The sequence below is a fragment of the Aspergillus luchuensis genome, chromosome 5 (genome assembly GCF_016861625.1).
Source record: "Aspergillus luchuensis IFO 4308 DNA, chromosome 5, nearly complete sequence".
Classification (NCBI taxonomy): Eukaryota; Fungi; Ascomycota; class Eurotiomycetes; order Eurotiales; family Aspergillaceae; genus Aspergillus; species Aspergillus luchuensis.
In genome coordinates this window covers 3312145-3330023 of record NC_054853.1, presented here as the reverse complement: position 1 = coordinate 3330023, position 17879 = coordinate 3312145, and the positions used below count along the sequence as shown (strand labels likewise).

The 17879-nt window shown below is 50.1% G+C and overlaps 9 protein-coding genes across 9 annotated transcripts; 5 read left to right on the top strand and 4 right to left on the bottom strand.

Moving 5' to 3' along the window:
- Positions 1-1882: 1882 nt before the first annotated feature.
- Positions 1883-5661, top strand: phoC (putative cyclin dependent kinase inhibitor Pho81; the record flags this gene model as incomplete). The annotated part of the gene is made up of 10 exons (XM_041690963.1): positions 1883-1884; positions 1965-2049; positions 2154-2276; positions 2332-2382; positions 2442-2582; positions 2650-2697; positions 2764-2781; positions 2872-5122; positions 5191-5360; positions 5446-5661. Coding segments are annotated over 10 exons (3105 nt in total).
- Positions 5662-6195: 534 nt separating this feature from the next.
- Positions 6196-7017, bottom strand: AKAW2_51075S (uncharacterized protein; the record flags this gene model as incomplete). The annotated part of the gene is made up of 2 exons (XM_041690962.1): positions 6196-6347; positions 6441-7017. The coding sequence occupies 2 exons, from the start codon at positions 7015-7017 to the stop codon at positions 6196-6198; spliced, it is 729 nt and encodes a 242-aa protein (XP_041544495.1).
- A 785-nt stretch (positions 7018-7802) lies between these two features.
- On the top strand, positions 7803-8806 carry MRPL9 (mitochondrial 54S ribosomal protein uL3m; the record flags this gene model as incomplete). Its single annotated transcript, XM_041690961.1, has 2 exons — positions 7803-8619; positions 8706-8806. 2 exons carry the CDS (start codon positions 7803-7805, stop codon positions 8804-8806), a joined length of 918 nt encoding a protein of 305 aa, XP_041544494.1.
- Positions 8807-9173: 367 nt separating this feature from the next.
- AKAW2_51072S (cytochrome c oxidase assembly factor 1 family protein) lies at positions 9174-9799 on the bottom strand (the record flags this gene model as incomplete). The annotated part of the gene is made up of 2 exons (XM_041690960.1): positions 9174-9266; positions 9335-9799. The coding sequence occupies 2 exons, from the start codon at positions 9797-9799 to the stop codon at positions 9174-9176; spliced, it is 558 nt and encodes a 185-aa protein (XP_041544493.1).
- Positions 9800-10119: 320 nt separating this feature from the next.
- Positions 10120-10920, top strand: AKAW2_51071A (uncharacterized protein; the record flags this gene model as incomplete). Its single annotated transcript, XM_041690959.1, has 4 exons — positions 10120-10207; positions 10272-10333; positions 10415-10745; positions 10826-10920. 4 exons carry the CDS (start codon positions 10120-10122, stop codon positions 10918-10920), a joined length of 576 nt encoding a protein of 191 aa, XP_041544492.1.
- Positions 10921-11230: 310 nt separating this feature from the next.
- Positions 11231-13567, bottom strand: AKAW2_51070S (putative JmjC domain protein; the record flags this gene model as incomplete). The annotated part of the gene is made up of 2 exons (XM_041690958.1): positions 11231-13236; positions 13300-13567. 2 exons carry the CDS (start codon positions 13565-13567, stop codon positions 11231-11233), a joined length of 2274 nt encoding a protein of 757 aa, XP_041544491.1.
- A 1439-nt stretch (positions 13568-15006) lies between these two features.
- Positions 15007-15752, top strand: COQ2 (putative para-hydroxybenzoate-polyprenyltransferase Coq2; the record flags this gene model as incomplete). Its single annotated transcript, XM_041690957.1, has 2 exons — positions 15007-15166; positions 15238-15752. 2 exons carry the CDS (start codon positions 15007-15009, stop codon positions 15750-15752), a joined length of 675 nt encoding a protein of 224 aa, XP_041544490.1.
- Positions 15753-15816: 64 nt separating this feature from the next.
- AKAW2_51068S (putative flavoprotein) lies at positions 15817-16527 on the bottom strand (the record flags this gene model as incomplete). Its single annotated transcript, XM_041690955.1, has 1 exon — positions 15817-16527. One exon carries the CDS (start codon positions 16525-16527, stop codon positions 15817-15819), a length of 711 nt encoding a protein of 236 aa, XP_041544489.1.
- A 664-nt stretch (positions 16528-17191) lies between these two features.
- GRX5 (monothiol glutaredoxin GRX5) lies at positions 17192-17819 on the top strand (the record flags this gene model as incomplete). The annotated part of the gene is made up of 3 exons (XM_041690954.1): positions 17192-17218; positions 17320-17599; positions 17668-17819. The coding sequence occupies 3 exons, from the start codon at positions 17192-17194 to the stop codon at positions 17817-17819; spliced, it is 459 nt and encodes a 152-aa protein (XP_041544488.1).
- Between the last annotated feature and the right edge of the window lie 60 nt (positions 17820-17879).

Sequence of the window (17879 nt, the reverse complement as noted above, 5' to 3'; positions counted from 1 at the left end):
GATATATTGTGGGTCAAGGCCACCGCAGTGCGTGCATCTCACCTGTACATTTGGATGCAATGGCATTGTGGACTGTTCATGGGGAGGGTAGTGTGGTTAAGGAATACATATTGTGAACTTTTTTGTTTCTGGATCCGTAGAGTCCGTAAAACTCGGAAAGGCCTAAGTATAAGTGGTTCGAAGAAGTAGACCGTAGTGAAATCTGGTCCATTGACACTCAGAATGTCACGTCTGCCCCGGCACAGGGGATGAAAGAGCCCGCACGGACATGCTAACATTTCAGTGATACAATTGGTGTTGCGAACCTGCTAGTGCTTTACGTAGGGCTGAGGACGTAGTACAGTTCAGATCAACCGAGTCCCCTGTAGATCATGACCAACAGACATGATGGGGAGGAGGGATTGATGGGTCAACGTAAGAGCCTGAGAAGGAAGTACGATAATGCAATTAGCCATTCATTCCATCCTGCCTTCTGTTTCCATGAACAGAAGATATAATGACCTGGGTAGATCAAGTCTTGTTTGTGGCTTGAAGGTGCCGCACATTGCAAACATGTATCTAAAGAGTAAGAGGTGAACAGTAGGCTAGGATCGGACAATTGCCCTTTGATGCACCGGAGTACTAAGTAAAGTATATCCTGCATGTCTCGGCAGCAGAAGTGATTGGCTGCATGTGGGACAACGCAGGGGTGGTACCGCCAAGACTGGAATGGAATGAAGAAAGACGCCTGCGGTTAAGTACTAAGTAGATAAGTCCGGAGTTGTAGGATACTAAGTGGTAACTAGTACCAATGGCATACCCTACTTCGAGCCCAGCTGTCCTTCAAAAACCAAGATCCCCGAAGAAGTCCAGGTGTACTTTTCAACTAACTCAGAACCAAGCAAGTAGTAACGAGTCAGTTCATTGTTAGTGTACTTTTTTGTAGAACACGTTGGCCATGAAGCCCGCGAATTGAAGCGTTGTCGTTCGGCGATAGAGGGAACGTGGGCACATTCCGGGCGGTGATTGGACCGGAGGCAGCTCTCCAGAGCTCCCCACTCCTTTTTTTCGACGTAACTTGACGTTGACCCTACCTATTCTGGCATATAATGAGCGAAGCGCGTTCCCCCATTACCGCGTCTCTTTGGATTTACTGAACCTTGAGCTTCTCTATTGCTCTCTTTTGCCTTCTCTCCCTCCCACTCTCCCTCTCTCCCTCCCTCTTCTTTTTCCCACCCCCCCTCCAATTGTGCCCCGCCGGGGTCAGGTGCCCCGCATTGGTCTGCCCTTCCGGGTGAACACGGCATACCTTTTTAGTTGTGAGAGAACGAAGAGGTCTCTCTCTCTCTACCTAAGGAGTAGATAGTGATACTAGACCCTACCACTGGACCAGTCATCCATAGTTCATCTCTCAATCCCTTCTCTTTGTCTGCTGTCCACCTGCCCTGTCACCGCCGACGCCGACGCCGCCGCTGCTGCTTCAGTGAAGGAACGACGAGTGCGACGGAGGTACCAATATCCCGAGATATCACTACCTACGTCTGAAGGTACCTGGATCAGGCCGATCGTCACTTTGACGGGTGTCCTTGCCTTTCGTTCCCCGTCCCTTGGGTTTCTTGTTGACGCCCCACCCTCAAGACTAGTCCAGTCTTCCCTCGTTGTCTTCTCTCGCCCTCCCTCCATCCCGCCGGCCGAGCTCAAGAGAGGGGCGGACGTCCTCACCCCATATTCGCACTCGCTGCCATTCTTCTTTCACTTTTCATTCTGGCATTGCTGCTGTCCACTGTCTCTCTTTCTTCAACCTCGTACCTAGGCCCCTCAGCCTTTGCCTGAACTGGGCACCAGCGCATTAAGGGTCCGGTTACATCGCTCTCTCGCCTTCGCGCAGAGCTAGCCTCCGAAGATGTGAGTCCATGTCTGCTTACCGGTCATGGAATTTGAGCTCGTCATGTCTCCCATTGGGGCACTAACAACCAGGATCACAGGAAGTTCGGCAAGCAGATCCAGCGTAGACAGCTTGATCTTCCCGAATATGCCGCCAGCTTCGTGAATTATAAGGCTCTGAAGAAGGTCGGTCTCACACTCACTTATTTGGGCGTTCACTACCTCGCCTTTCTGTCTCCCTGGACCACCAGATATACACCATGTCTCACCACAGCTGACCCGTATGACAGCTTATCAAACAACTTAGTGCGACACCAACAATACCCGCTCAGAGCGCCGCAGGTGTCCCCCAAAATGTCCCCGAAGCGCAAGCTGCTCTTCGCGCGAACAAGGAGGTGTTCTTTTTCCGTCTGGTAAGAAAGTCTGCCAAGTGCAGGATGAATTGGGGCTCATTGGTGATTTGTGTAGGAGCGAGAGATCGAGAAAGTCAATGCATTCTATTTGCAAAAAGAAGCCGAGGTTTGCATTCCTTTGCAACTCCCCTTCAAGAGCTGTGATGGGCTGATGACAAGGAACAGTTCTCGTTACGGCTGAAGACGCTAGTCGATAAGAAACGAGTTATCCAGTCGCGGGCAGTGACCAGCTCAAAAGCACCAGCCAATTTCGTGGCCCTGTTTGAAGGGTTTCAGCAGTTCGATGGAGACCTGAACAAGTTACAAGTGAGTTCGCTCGGTGTGCGGCAAGCTTCGTCGAGGGAGGCATACTGACAGTCACTGTACGAAAAAGCAATTCGTTGAGATCAACGAGACTGCGATGTCGAAAATCCTAAAGAAGGTTCGTCACAGAAAGCAACGCAGCCGTTAGCTTCCTTAATCTTGACATGGCTAACAGTTCAGTTAGTGGGATAAAACATCAAAGGTCCGAGTCACCCATACCCCGCGCGTCGTGGATTCGTTCGTCCCATTTTGATAACGTGCGGCAATTTACTTATCTATGTGTCTCCTATAGTCTCGCATGAAGGAACTCTACCTGCACCGCGCTGTTGAAGTACAACCGTGTTTCAATCGTGATGTCTTGCGTGATTTGTCCGACCGAGCAACGACAGCCAGGTTAGAACTGGAAGCATGGGCAGAAGGCGAAAACATCCACTTTGATACGGCGCGCCCGGTGGATCGGGCTATGGCTGTTCAGGCCTTTGGCACGGATGAGGAAGATCTCGATCTGCAGATTCTACAGTCTGCAATGGCAGGGAACCTGCAGACGCTCCGCGAATGGACCGCCAAGTTGCAGTCGTCTCCCGACGCACAGGCTCGCGCAACCCGCACTTTCCTAGCCGCCATCAACGAGTTCTCCGACGATGTATTAGCGGTACTCTTGGAAAGCGGTTTGGTTAACCTCTTAGCTGAAGATGACATCAATGAGCGCAACTGTCTGCACGAAGCAGCGATCTCTGGTCGTGAATTTGTTTTCAAAGCTGGCCTGGAAGCCGGGGTCGATGTTTCCAGAACAGATGTTTACGGCAGGATTCCTCTTCATTACGCCTGTATGCATGGACGCGTGGATATGGTGCGGGATCTCCTGGCCGCAGGGCCTCATACTGTCGATGTGATGGATCATGATAACTTCACCCCTTTGATTCACAGCATTGTTAAAGATCAACTAGCATGTGCAGAGCAACTACTTCACAACAATGCCCGTATTGACCCCGCTTCCGAGTCCGATCATATTCCGCTGAATCTTGCCTGCCAGCATGGATCGCTCTCGATAGTTCAGATGCTTTTACAGCGGCGTGCACGATTGCTCCCAGATGCGGAAGGCCTCTATCCTCAGCACATGGTAGCACGAGCCTCGCAGTCGCCGCAGTTACTTCTACTTCTCAAGCAATATGGGGCTGACATGAACCAGCGTGACAAGTTGTATCAATGGACGCCGCTCTTCCACGCTGCCAGCGAAGGCTGTGTGGGCTGTTTGCGCACCCTACTTGAGCTAGGTGTCGACGCCAGCGCTGTTGATGAGAAGGGTCTCTCGGCGATGTATTATGCAGCCTGGGAAGGACATCTGGAATGCATGCTTTTGCTTTGGTCTATCCGCACAGACTCACGACCCGCACGGACACCATTCGACATTATGAACGGTATGAGACAGCCAGAAGCAAGCCACAACATCGACTTGCAAATCAGCGATGCGACAGAAACCGGTGATATGGAGACCGCTGACGGTATCCCTGATCTGTCTCTTCCGCCACCTATCATACCCTTGAGGCGTTACGGCCATAACTTTTTGGATAAGAAAGTGTTTGTTCAAATATTATTTGACACTGGCGCGTCTGGTTCAATCTGCTTCGATCAGGCCGGGCGGCATCCTGCTGCTCGGTTGACCATCTCATCGAAGCTCTCTGACTTGATTCCCCGGACGATCATGCTTCCCATCCAAGAGGATTCACGCATGATCTCATTCCATGTGGACAACCTAGAATCATTCGCCGTTGATTTCGAGATTTTCCCCGCTTTTGGCTCCAAGGTTATCGCCAAAACAGTCGCCCTACCAACAGTGTTCAGAGCTGAGAATTCCAGTACCGGGACATGTACATTGCCGTTGTTTGATCCTCGGTTACGTTCAATCGGCCAGCTTCAGTTTGGTTTCCAGGTCATCAAGCCGTACCACGGAGATCCTCTGGAGATCACACACTTTGCCACTTATTGGAAGGCAACAAGTGCTATCGATCCTGAGCATAACGGCCTAGTCACCGGCTCAAGCCTTTCAGGCGACCATGTTCAGCTTTTCGTGCAACTTACTAAGGATCGGGTCCCGGTTCTGTACCCTCACTTTACCATTGGCCATCACAACATCGAAATACCCATTTGCCATCTTACCTATGCCCAGTTCCAAGCAATGGGCGCCGAAAGGGGCATCAATCATTCAGAGATGCTGCAGTTCCTGCAAACGCGTGCGGTGGAGGATTTGACACAGGCTCATCGCTTGCTGGCCTCATCATTCCTCTCATTGCGAGACGTGTTCCACCATCTACCACTCAGTGCCAGCATTAATCTGTCGATCCTCTACCCCTCTGCTGCCGAGGAGCGAGCGTTGAACATGACGTCTTTGGCGGATGTCAACACCTTTGCCGATGCGATTCTTACCGAAGTGTTTGACCACGCTCGTATTTCGCGTGACCAGAACCCCGATTACATGCGGTCTGTGGTCTTTACCTCCTACAACCCCAATATATGCATTGCTTTGAACTGGAAGCAACCGAACTGTGAGTTATACATGCCCTTCCAGGTATCGCTTGGAAGCAATACACTAACTGTTCACTTTCTATCTCAGATCCCGTCCTGCTTTGCAATGATCTGGGCCAAATTCGTGACTTAGCCCGTGACGTTAAGTCTTTGCCAGACGTCGATAGTAGTGGTCGAGCTTCTATGTCCATTAAGGAATCGGCGCGGATAGCGCAAAGCAACAATCTCATGGGCTTGATATGCCGTTCTAGTTTATTGGTATGCCGTGCTTCGTCTCCTTTCTACACTGAGATTCTACAACATTGTGCCTTAAAGATCGGAAACTAACAAATTGATGCCATAGAATGTTGTACCGGCGCTTGTAGAGACGATCAAGGAGCTTGGCCTCGTGCTAGTTGCGGACACATCCGATGACTCTGAGCAACCCGACCAACTAGACGCCATGCAAGTCGCAAGCCCATTGGGCGTTGCTGAATGGGCATACAGAATGCCAGACGGTGTGAATGGTGTCATGAAAGCCAATGGCATCCTGAAATTCAACGATATGATTGACATGTGATACGCCATCTCGAGTCTTCTCTTTCGCATACATCCCACGTTTTTCTCACGACCTTTTCGTCGATATGTATCTCGGGCGTCAACGGATCCCGAACCATTGTAATCATGTCAATCATACATGCTTGTTTCACTGTGAGGTCTTTTCTTTATGTGGGGCTCGGTTCATTTGTTACTTCTTGCACTGCATGCCTGGATGAACTTGTGCCATTACTTTTTCATAACGCTTGGCTCAATATTGCTACATGCTGTGGTTTTTGGGTACTCTAGACTGATGTCCTCTATCCTTTAATGTCCCGTCTCATCTTTCCTCGAACATTTGTACCCTGTCGTTCTTAGACGATCATGATTGACGGAAATACCCGGTTCAATATCTCTGAGTGGAGAAGGACACCGCGCGCTTGTCCTGCAAAATTATATGTAACAGCTAGTGTACATCTCTCTATGAATATAATATCTTGTTTTGAAGACCCTTTGCAGAGCCATTTCCGGCATTAATCGTCCCAACCATCATACTCAAACACACCTCCAATGGCACTTACATGCCCTTCGGCCTACCCTTGACGATATCCCAGCCCCAGCCCCTCAGAACCTTGACAACGTTGGGAGTGATCGCAGCCGTCAGGGGAACCCGAATGAAGATAAGACTCTTGTGAACTGCATAAGCGAGGGCAAGCTGCGTCCAAAGACCTGTCCAACGATAAAGAAAAGTGATTAGCCAACGTATCTCTTATACTCACGAATGTATCCACAGCAAAGGGGTAAAAAACATAAGCCACTTACTAGCTTCACCACCATTAGCCTTCTCCTCGCCCGCCTCCTTCTCCTCCTGCTCTGCCTGTCTCTGCAACGCAGCAGCAGCCTTCTCCTCCTCCTCCGAAGGGGGCCACACCTTCCGAACAGCCCCCTTCACCGACTCCGAAATAACATGCTCATAGTGGCCAATCCGCTCCACTCCAGCCAACCGAACAGCCATAAAGCACAGCGGGAAATCCACCGCCGACAGAATCAAATACACCCACAGCGCGGACCATCCGTACTCCTTCGACAGCGTGCGAAGACGCTGCGAAAGAGAGGGCGCTTGCTGCTCCGATTGCGCCGAGCTGTTCGACCGAGCAGACCGGAAGAACGACCGCCGGAAGATGTTCCCTGGTTGTTGCATCTGGCCGCTCCTGAATTTTATTTGGGAAGGCCCGCGGGTCTGGAAGCTCAATGCGCGTCTGCTGGGCATTCCGAAGGCTCGGCTTAGGAGTGGGGAGGAGGATAGGGAGGATGTTGTTGTGGACGCGGGTGGCGCATTTTGGAGGATTCTCGACGCTTGAGAGAACAGGCGCGATAGGTGAGACTGTCGTAAACTCATTTTGTTCGGGCTTTTATGGATGGATGGTTGTCCGAATGCGAGCGAATTGGGGAGGGAGGCGTAGTTTTGTTGTAAGAGGATGTGATGTGAGTCTCTCTCCGGTAGGGTCTTCGGAAAAGAACGGACAAATCGTGGGGTGGAAGATGACCGGGAAAAATTACCAAGAAGTTCCTCTTCTTATATACTCGCGGATAGCGACGGTCTGGAAAGCAAAAGAAGCCGAGACGGCAATGCAGGCCTGAATGCAAGTGAGATTGGGATGACGTTGCGGCAGCAGATCGTAGGATCAGCTTCCCTCCCGTCTTTTTTTAATACACTTCGGCGCCGCCATCGGCGTGCCGGCGAGTCCGGTTCCCGATTGGCAACTGGCATCGGAGCATGGAATCGACTGCACGAAAATCGCATGCTCGAAGTTTGTGGTGCTAGTGTCGCCATATCTTCGGCATTGGCTCGGTCCAGGAATATGAAGGCTCCATATAAGCAGCACTATTAGCGATTTAGTGCAAAATACTGCGTGTCTACTTGCGCGCTGGTAAATAAGCATTCATACAGTACTAAGTAAACTAAACCCATGTTTACCCGCATGTATTAATGCCTGAGGATCATATCCAGGCATCAAACCAGAATCCGCGCTCGCGCGCACCTACACACCACACACCGCCTTCGAGGCTCTCCGGCCCATCCTCGACGGGGTCTCCGCACGTCTTGCCAAAAATCTCAGCGGCAGAAAAGAAGTGAGAGTGAGAGAGTTATACCTCCCTCCCCCCCAATCACCTCCAATCGCCATGCCTCCCCGTATGCCCGGGAAGCTTTCCCAGCTTCCCCTGACGACAATCTGGGCGTCTCAAATCCCGACTACTTCCCTCCGCGGCAGCCAATTCTCCATCACCTCAGTCCGCACCTTCGGTATCCGGTCCTTGAACCCCCCCGAGACTTCGCGCTTCAACGTCGGCCATGACTTGCCCGTGCTGAAATCGACACCCACCGCCGCCCTCGAGCGCAAGGCAAACACCCTCCCCCTGCGGACCGGTGCCATCACCTTCAAGAAGGGCATGACCGCCCTGTATGACCCGGAGACCGGCAAACGTGTTCCCTGCACCGTGCTGCAGCTCGATCGAGTCGAGGTCGTATCGCACAAGACTCGCGAGAAGCATGGATACTATGCTGTTCAGCTGGGTGCTGGGTGGAGGCGTCCTAGTAACTTGACCAAGTCCCTGCTCGGCCATTTCACTGCCAATGGCATCTCGCCTAAGCGCCATGTCTATGAGTTCCGGGTTAAGGATGAGAGCGGGCTTTTGCCTGTTGGTCAGGCGGTCAGTGCGGACTGGTTCCAGGAGGGACAGTTCGTTGATGCGAGGTCTAATACGAAGGGTAAGGGCTTCGCGGGTGTTATGAAGAGACATGGTTTCGGTGGTCAGGATCGCAGTCACGGTGTTTCTTTGACGCATCGTTCGCTTGGTTCCGCTGGTCCTAGTCAAGGTGGTGGTTCTCGTGTTTACCCTGGAAAGAAGATGGCGGGTAACATGGGTAATGAGCAGAACACTGTTCAGAATCTGAGGATCCTGAAGGTGGATGCCGAGAATGGAATCGTCGTGGTCAATGGTAGGATACCCCGGATTACTCTCTTGTTCTCAGGTGGATTTCTTATAGATGGATACGGTTGATGCTAACTTCGGGTTTCTAAATAGGCTCCGTCAGTGGTCCCAAGGGCTGCGTTGTCCGGATACAGGATGCCATCAAGAAGCCGTGGCCGGAAGCTTCCCCTGCGACGGCTGAGGCTTCTGAATAAATTTACCGCGCGCGCTTTCTGTTCTGCTTGTGATCTTTTGTGAAATGTACTACTACACTGTATTGTTTTTAAGAGCGGCGTCTGTATATGATACATAAATGATATCCCTTTCCCAAAGTGTTGGTTCCTATAGGTCCTTTTCCGCCTGATTAGGGCTTTGATATAGCTCTTCCACTCCAGTCGAGCAACCTAAATCTGTCCAATGGGATGGGTGAGGGAGAAAGGGAGAGTGAGACGCTTTCCGAAGCCCGAACGCCTTAGCCCAATGCACATGAATGATATGATATATTTACATGCACAAATCTCCAAACACCACGTAACAAGCGAGTATACAGCCCAAAACAAGAGGGCCAAGTAATCGAGTCAATCAATTGGTCTGGTTGAATGGGTCGGTATCCTTGTCAAGCAGCTGGACAACCGTGCCGTCCTCGGTTTCCAAACTCCATACTTCCGTGCGGAACTATACAACAAAAGAACATTAGCCAGGAGTTTTCAGGTCAAATATCAAAAGTGATGAGGCAAACGAACAAAGCTAGTCCGGTCAGGTCTAATACTGCGGAACCGCATTTTACCCTGAGCCTTAGTACCCTTAACCCAGAACGAGATATCAATGCGACCATGAAGCTGGTTCAACTCTCCACTAATCCACGGGATCTTCTGAGCAAAGTAGATCTCATCACCCAGAATCTCCCTCGCCTGCGGGGAAGTCCTCAGCGCATACAGCGTACTGTTAACCACACTGGAGGAAGATTTCTGATAGTTAAAGATACCCAGCATAGCGGCCCCCACGACAACAGCAAAGATAGGCAAGGTTCGTATCCATCGCCTCTCATTTTGAACATTGGGTAGAGCTCTGTCCGCCCGTCTTTCCATAAGAGGGCCCGAGTTCGCCTGTGGTGCGGGGATCAAGTTGCGCCGGGGAGGGAGCATTTTGCGATGATTTACGCATAGTCGAGAAGCGCCGATACGCCTCTCTGCGAGTCGTAGGAGCATCTTTGGAAAAGGTATAAAAGTCCAATTGGCTTTCGACGTGTTCCGTGTGTCTTGTTGCGGTGTGGCGGCGTGACCTCTGTGCGTTTATTGTATCGTGGAAAGAGGCAGTAGTAGTAGGGCGTGGTTGCTAAATGCTCGGAAGCCCGAAACCTGAGGCGGGAATGGTAATCTAAAACGGGGTGTACTGCCCGTACCCTTGGCAAACGAGACAAACCCTCGCCCAAGCTAGAGGGACCTCGTGTGCTATTAGGCCTGAGCGACGTCATCAACAAATCTTTGATTCTCTCTGCTACCTTCATAGCAGACGTATTGTTGCAGCGATGGCAACGGCAAGGCTTCGCAGAGCTTTTCGCTACCCTGATGATTCAGGTGATGACGAGCACAGTCGGGAGGAGCTAGACGAAGAAGGTATGTACTGACAGATTAGCCAAGCAGGAAGCCATTCTAGACGACGTTGCTGACGGTCCGACAGAGCAGGAACGTGTGATAGAGCAACTGAAGGCACTAAATGAGAAACGGAACTCTGAATATAGTGTAAATATATTTCCTATCATGAAACCATCGGACTGAGAGTGAGAGAGCATTTGCTGAGGACCAATCGACACATCTACATAGGTCGTTTTTGCCGCCATCCCGCTATTTTCCAGCTTCGCTTTCATTGCTTCAATACTGTCGGGCTCCTCGAGCCTATCTGAACGATTTCTCTCTTTGCTCGGTGCCCTATCTCTACTAGTCACGGCCTATATCATGAAGTATCTTCCGCTTGAACGCCCGGATCCTAAGGGCAAGAGACCAATGATCACACCGCATGCTATGGCTAGCATCCGACGATACATCTTGCCTGTCAATGCTGCGATCTGCGTGCTTCTGGCCCTGGTCTACGCTTCGCAACCCACAACGCAATCCTGGCTGGAGATCCAGCCGGTTACCTACTTGGTTCCAGGAGGTAGGTGACCTGCGGCATCCTTGCTTTGCTTAGATGTTTTGAGTCTTGCAAAAGATCGGACGAGTACTGACATGACATAGCAATGTTTGCAGCTGTATTAGTCGCACGCAAGGTCATGCTCTCAGTTGACCTCAAAGCGCTTGAGAACCTCCGCTATGAGTACAAAGGAGCATAGGGCACGCTGGAATAATAAAGTCTTCCTTGGTCAAGCACGGCTTTATGGGAAACCACTTGACAAGATACGGGCGACAGTTACATGCTCATGAGTTCGCTATTTCAACGAGCATGTTAGTGGGTCTATAAATCATAATGATGAGGCTAATGCAAGATATCAAGTTCGATCCTGAATTCTTCCGCTGATACAATGCCAAGATAAGCCTGCTCGCTATATGCGGAAATATGAGGTGAAGAGAAAAAGAAGTATAACGCCCCACATGCATAGAGCTATAGCGACACAGGACACTGCTGCAGCGCCCTGAAGCTTGTCACGGGCCAGAGTGGTCAGGTGCACTTATAAACGAGCTGTCAAGCCTTTCCAGGGCCGGATCTACCGGTATATCACCATAGTCAGGCGCATACTCTGTTACTGGAGGCACCTCCTCGAGCTGAATGCTATGCTCGACCATTGACTGGTTACGCTTGTCGTCAGCTTCTTTCTGGTGCTTTTTCAGCCGTTTGACCTCATCATCGCCGGCCTTCTTCAACCACCTGAGGTTGGATTGTCGGAAATCCACTAAGCTCTCCACACTTCGAGGGTCGGCTATCTTTCGGGTGTCGTGGCCCAATAATGTGCATGTCGGCTCAAAGGGCGTCATCGTGGGATCGCGACGACAGGCAGCACAACTACAAATCTTGCGGCACTTTGGGCACTTCCACTCGAATGCTTCCATCGTCTCCTGCGGCTTTATATTGAAAGCCCTAAACAAGCTGCCATAACAGTAGTTCGTCCGGCAGCTAGAACACGAGGCAAGCTTCCACCTTGGCTCGGCATATCTGCAGATATGGCAATTTCCAGTCTGCTGGAATGTGTCAACTCGACGAGTTTTCCTCCGTTTGCGCGCGGAATTAAGTCGCTCCGAATCACTTTCCAGCTCTTCAAGCCGTTCTGACTGAACAGTCGGCTTACTTATGTCGACCCACGGCCGCCGTCTGAGTTCCAACTGGCAAACCTCTGCAAGTGTTCTCTTCTCCAGCCGACTCCTCTGCGCTGGGAGACTCACGAATGTGTCTCGTGATTGAGAGTTGATGTCGAGTATCTGCAGCCTCCAGGTCTCGTATTTGGCTTGAAGCTCATCCCAAGGGAACTGCTCAACCCATTTGAGCTTAGCTATGCAAGCACAGCTTCTGCCCATCGCATAGCATTCCATGCAAATATCATAAGTGTCTTCTTCGTCTGTATTTGTTGGTCCAACACAAGACGGGCAAGTTAGGAACCTGTTGAAAATATTACCCCGGCAGTATGAACATGTAATGTTGCTGTCAAAGGCAACATATTCAACATCCTCTTCGGGTAGTTGGTCCGAGAAGCTCTCGGACAAGATGATGTCAGTGAAGAGGCCAAAAAGGTGCTCGAAATCTTTGATTATTTGCTTAACTGTCGAATCACCACTGTCAACTGTATCTGCCTTGCGGAGGATTGCCGAGTAATGCTCCAATGAATAGAACACTATCGCCTTGTTCTTGTACTGTTCGTCTCGGCAAACCATCCTGGCGTGAGGAAGAGCCTCAGTGAGCGCTTTCTCCAGGGTTTCCGGAGTTGTACGATTCCAAGCGACTTTCATTGTCCGTGTTCCTCGATTCCACACTTGGTGTGCTGCTAAAGGGGGTACGAGGATGAAGTCGCCCGGTCGTTGCTCGACAACATAAGTCTTGAAGGGCGCTGCCTTCCACGCATTTATCTGCGCAAAATGATCCTCAATATCGATATCATGTCCTAGTGTTGACATCCAATATTCCGAGACTACGCGGCGATCTTTGCTCTCGGTCATAAACCAAATAGACGACCCCGGCTTCGTTTCTTTGCCATATTCAGTGGAACCATCCGACGCCTCCACCATGATGTTCTGGCCCAAGCTAGCACACATTTCCTGATGAGCTGGTGTATAGGTACCCTCGTGGCCGATGTAGCACATCAGGTTTTCTGCACGCATGCTTGGAGGGAGGCAACTCATAAGATCCCCAGGTCTGGCTATCGGGTTATTTGAGCCCGTAGACTTTTTATTTTTGTTGGAAGATGTACTTCTCTTCGCTCCCGGGCCGTCAAAGCTTTCCTGAAACTGGTTCAAGTAGAACAATCCGGGGGGGATTATTTTTTTCAATTGCTCGCGCCATTGATGAGGACAGTCAATGTCCTTGAGGTAGATCCTCTGGCGGTCAGGATCTTTGTAGTTATAAGATGTCCACTGATTTGCTAGAAGGGGCAAGTTTTTCAGGTAATGTCCAATAGTAAGAGGTAAATCAGTTTTTGTGGTCAAATTCCGAGCACATTCCGCTGTGTTGTAGAAGCTCTGGGTTAGATAAGCAAGACAGCATAGATGAGGGATACATCACTCACTTTTCGATGAATAGTGAGTTCTTAGCCATTTCTCCGAGAAGATCGAGTTATTGAGCCGGTGGTTGAAGCCCTCGACTACCAAAGGCTTTCCACCCCGAACCACATGGAGCAACACAAGCTTCTCGAATATCTCCAGCCCATTCTCATCAATCATATCGCAGTGAATCCTGGCAACTTCCTCGAAGTTTGGTGTCGAGTTCACGAGTGCTGTGAGGTCCAAGTCTGGAGAAAGTGGCTCAAAAGCCGCTCGGGGTCGCTGGGCGGGCATCCTGAAGGGGGTTCAACAAGGTCGGTACGAATGGCTATAGCTCCAGTACTTTCGCCTTCAAAGGTATCGATCACCCTATTTCGCGATATTAGGTAAAGCCAACAATTCTTTTTCCCCGCAGTAGAGCATACTTTCAAGCTACCGGATGGACCACTGCGCCGAGGTTGTGTTCTTTTGGGATTCATGAAAGATGTCGGAGCGTACGTACACCAGGATGACTCATGAATATCGCCCAAGACAGATGATCAGCTGCGTAGAGCCGATATCAACGCGCTTCAAGAAAGTGGCCGGCAGGGCGAACTTTGATCAAATGCCCACATACACATATCGCGCTGTCATGACAATAGCGAGCAACAGACGAGCAACAGGCGAGCAACACCACGAGTTTGAGACGGAAACAGCAGTTGCTTTCTGTGCAAGCTATACCCCGATTCCCAAATGATGGAAGTAAAGAGAGTGTTCAACACCCATAGACCCTGCGCAGTTGTTGATTGTCTCGATTCACTCTCGCTGCAGCTGCATCGGCGATTGTGGCATGTGGGTCCCGTCCGCCGGGCCCAGGAACGCATGGAATCGCGGCCGAAAAAGGCTCAAGAACACCTCCGGCCGCCAATATCCGTACCTTAAATTTGGCTCATCAAGAACCTTTTTTTCTCCCAATCAATTTTCTGAAGAGTGAATCTCAGGAAGCTCCTGCTCCTGGCATGGAAATTGCTTAGTGGTAGCTGCGTCTCACGCTTCTTTTGGCTTCAATTCTTCTCATCTGCTCGTCAATTGACTCGGATAGCGTCTAGTCTGGTTGGCGTGCGGATTTCATCTGCCAAATCGCTGTGCCAGATCGATTCGTTGTCTCCGTGTAGGATAATTCTGAAAGTGCTAGTCATACAGGAGGCCAATTGCTACGCTTCATTATCTCTACATCCTCATTCGGTTCATTATGATTTACTTGTATGCCGGCCGGCATGCACGACTATGTCGCTATCCTAGGGAAAGGAGCACTTACATATACCGATTCACCTCTGTACAGGGACACCGTTGTCCAGTTTCCTTATCGTCGTCCAGAAGATATGGTTATACGGCGACCAACAGCATTCGGTCAATCTGCCAGAAATCGAACATTACAACCCACAACCGCCATCCCCGTCGCTCGGCCTTGATACTAAGCCAGGCACACAGTACAACAAGCCAGGCCTCAGTGACAAGCTATACGCCACCAAACAAGGGCCTTATCTCTTATTTGCCTCAGTCATGGATACCGTACGCTGAGCTGCTACGCCTCGATAAACCGACAGGTACATACTACCTTTTCTTCCCCTGCGCATACTCAACTCTACTTGCCGCGTCCATTGCGCCGTCCGTCTCAGCCTGGGATGTTGTTGGAACTACCGGTCTTTTCTTTGCTGGGGCCTTGATAATGCGCGGTGCCGGATGTGCAATCAATGATCTATGGGATAGAAACTTGGATCCGCATGTCGAACGCACGAAATTCCGCCCAATCGCAAGAGGAGCAATCCCTCCTGGTAAAGCGGTGCTGTTTACAGGTACCCAGTTACTGGCAGGACTTGGTGTTCTTCTTCAGTTTCCGTATCAATGCCTTTGGTACGGTATACCTAGTCTTCTTTTGGTGACCACGTATCCGCTTGCTAAACGCGTTACTTATTATCCCCAAGCTGTGTTGGGCCTTACGTTCTCATGGGGTGCGATTATGGGCTTCCCTGCGCTGGGTATCGATCTCCTCCATAATACCGCCGCACTGGAAACTGCTGCTGCGCTTTACGCTAGTTGTGTAACCTGGACGGTTCTGTATGACATGATATATGCGCATATGGACATTAAAGATGACGTTGCGGCTGGCATTAAGTCTATTGCCCTTCGTCATGAAAAGAACACAAAGGCTGTGCTTTCAGCTCTCGCCGCCGTCCAGGTGCCGTTACTCGCCGCTGCAGGTGTAGCAGCAGGAAGCGGGCCTATCTTCTTCATCGGCAGTTGTGGCAGTGCAGCTGTCACCCTCGGTCTCATGATCTGGAAAGTTCAGTTAAAAAACGTACAGAATTGCTGGTGGTGGTTTAAGAATGGTTGCTTGCTCACCGGTGGAGGCATTACCCTGGGAATGTTCCTTGACTATGTCGCGAAAACCACTGGGTTTAATGATCCGGACGAGGAGCCGGTTTCCCTGGAGAGCTGATAAAAAAAAAAAAACAAACACCCTACGTTCTTCTTTTCAGGTCCTGAAGCTCTAGCTAACCTCTTTATTTATCGTCCTTGCCAATACCTAAATACTGCTCCACCTTATCGACTATGGTCTTCCATTCCATCATACCCCCGGTTCCTGTATCGCCGCAAGCAAGAGATTTGTCTACCGGGTTAAGTACAGATACCCAGCCCTCGTTGCGAGAGTTTACGCCCCATTCATCATTCAGTATAGCCAGTTGCTTGGCAGTGATCGGATGAAACCACATTGCTGTATTCATGGCGGGGGCGACAAACACAATGGGCTTCTTTTCCTTGAAATTGGCGTCCACCGTTCCCGTCGTGTCCCATGCTCGCAAAACAGAGAGAAGAAGGTTATCTGAAATTCCCATGGTCATTTTGGCCATGGTGTTGGCGGATAAAGGCGCGATAAGTAGGATATGTGCCCATTTTCTGAGCTCTATATGTAGGATTGACTCGCCACGAGTCCAAGAGTGCCTCCACTCATCCTCGTCTCGGTAAATAGCATCCACGCCAGGTAGTTCGAGGAGTTTTTCGAGCAATGGTTGCTCGTGACTCTGTCCCTTTAGAAATTCTGCCGCTGATTTTGTAACGATTATGCGGATAGAAATATTCGAATGGCGGCCAAGGGCTTCCGCGATATTGGGAAGTTTAATCGTTGCAACCGAACCACTGGCTGCAAGGAGCACATGGATTTTATTGTCACCAATGTGGTGTTGGGCTTTGAACGGAGCTGGTGAGGATTCCATGGGGCTCTTGGGCAGATAATGGCCGGATTGGGCAAATGATATGATGACTGCAAATCTCGATATGCGGGGTGAAATAATTTGGAGTTGCGGGGTGTTTGCGAGAGCACACGCGGGGTGTTTTGGAGGAGTAACCTGTTTATCGATTACTCTGCTAACACTTTCCGGTAGGATTCAAGACCTTCACAGTCTGCCACGTGAAGATAATTTACACAACACTCTCAATACCGATCATGGGACAATTCTCCCTTTGACTGTCCACTTTCAATTTGAAGTCGATATCTTGCTCCAAGATTAATGGGGAGCCGTCAGCTACCTTGACTAGATGTCCTGTTTTACCGCTCCTGGTAATTCGAGTAGCAGCTACTATTTAATATAATTTGCTTCTGTAGACGAGGTTTACTAGTCGTACACTCTTGCCAAATGCATAGCTACCTGCTCACTGGGAGAATTATCAAGCAAAAAGAAGTCTGGATCACATGACTGGGAGTGGGAACTGTTCCTTATTAATGTCAACAACTACAGTGGTTGCTTAGTGAGCATGCGTAGCCAAGTTCTCCGCATGTGCTAACTAAATCCTCGGACTACGGTGCATATAGACAAGCAGAGCTTGACTTCAGCGGCAATTATTTCACGTTTCTATATTCTCACAAACTAATAGTTCATCATGTTTTCTAGGACTTTGGCCTCGTCGGTACGTATTGCGCACCCCTACTTTGCTGATCTCTCAGCTATTATGCATACTGCTCCTTCGTTCTCATGGAGATAGCTAAGTTTACGATAAATTTTTATTAGGCGTTTCGGCCACTTTTCCGACAGCCTCAAGTGTTGCAACCTAGATTCGCTGGCATTCAGCTGCCCTCTACCCTCTATGCCCGGTATCTGTCTTCGGAGACACGGTCAGCTATTGACAAAGCTGTCGCATCTGCACCCGTCGTTCTTTTCATGAAGGGCACGCCAGAGACGCCGCAGTGCGGTTTCTCTCGAGCCAGTATACAAATTTTGGGACTGCAGGGAGTGGATCCGAAGAAGTTTGTTGCATTCAATGTGTTGGAAGATTCAGAACTTCGTCAGGGTATGCTTTACAGATGGACTCTTGTCCTCAAATCTTTATTTCAATACAACTAATACTAGGTCTCCCAGGTATCAAAGAGTATTCCGACTGGCCCACAATCCCGCAATTGTATCTGGAGAAGGAGTTCATCGGTGGCTGCGATATTCTGATGTCTATGCATCAGAATGGAGAACTTGCTAAATTGCTCGAAGAGAAGGGGGTCCTTGTGGCGGCCGACTAATTTTAGGAATGTGATACAGCGCAGCTGCCTCGAAACACATACTGTACATTTACAAATTAT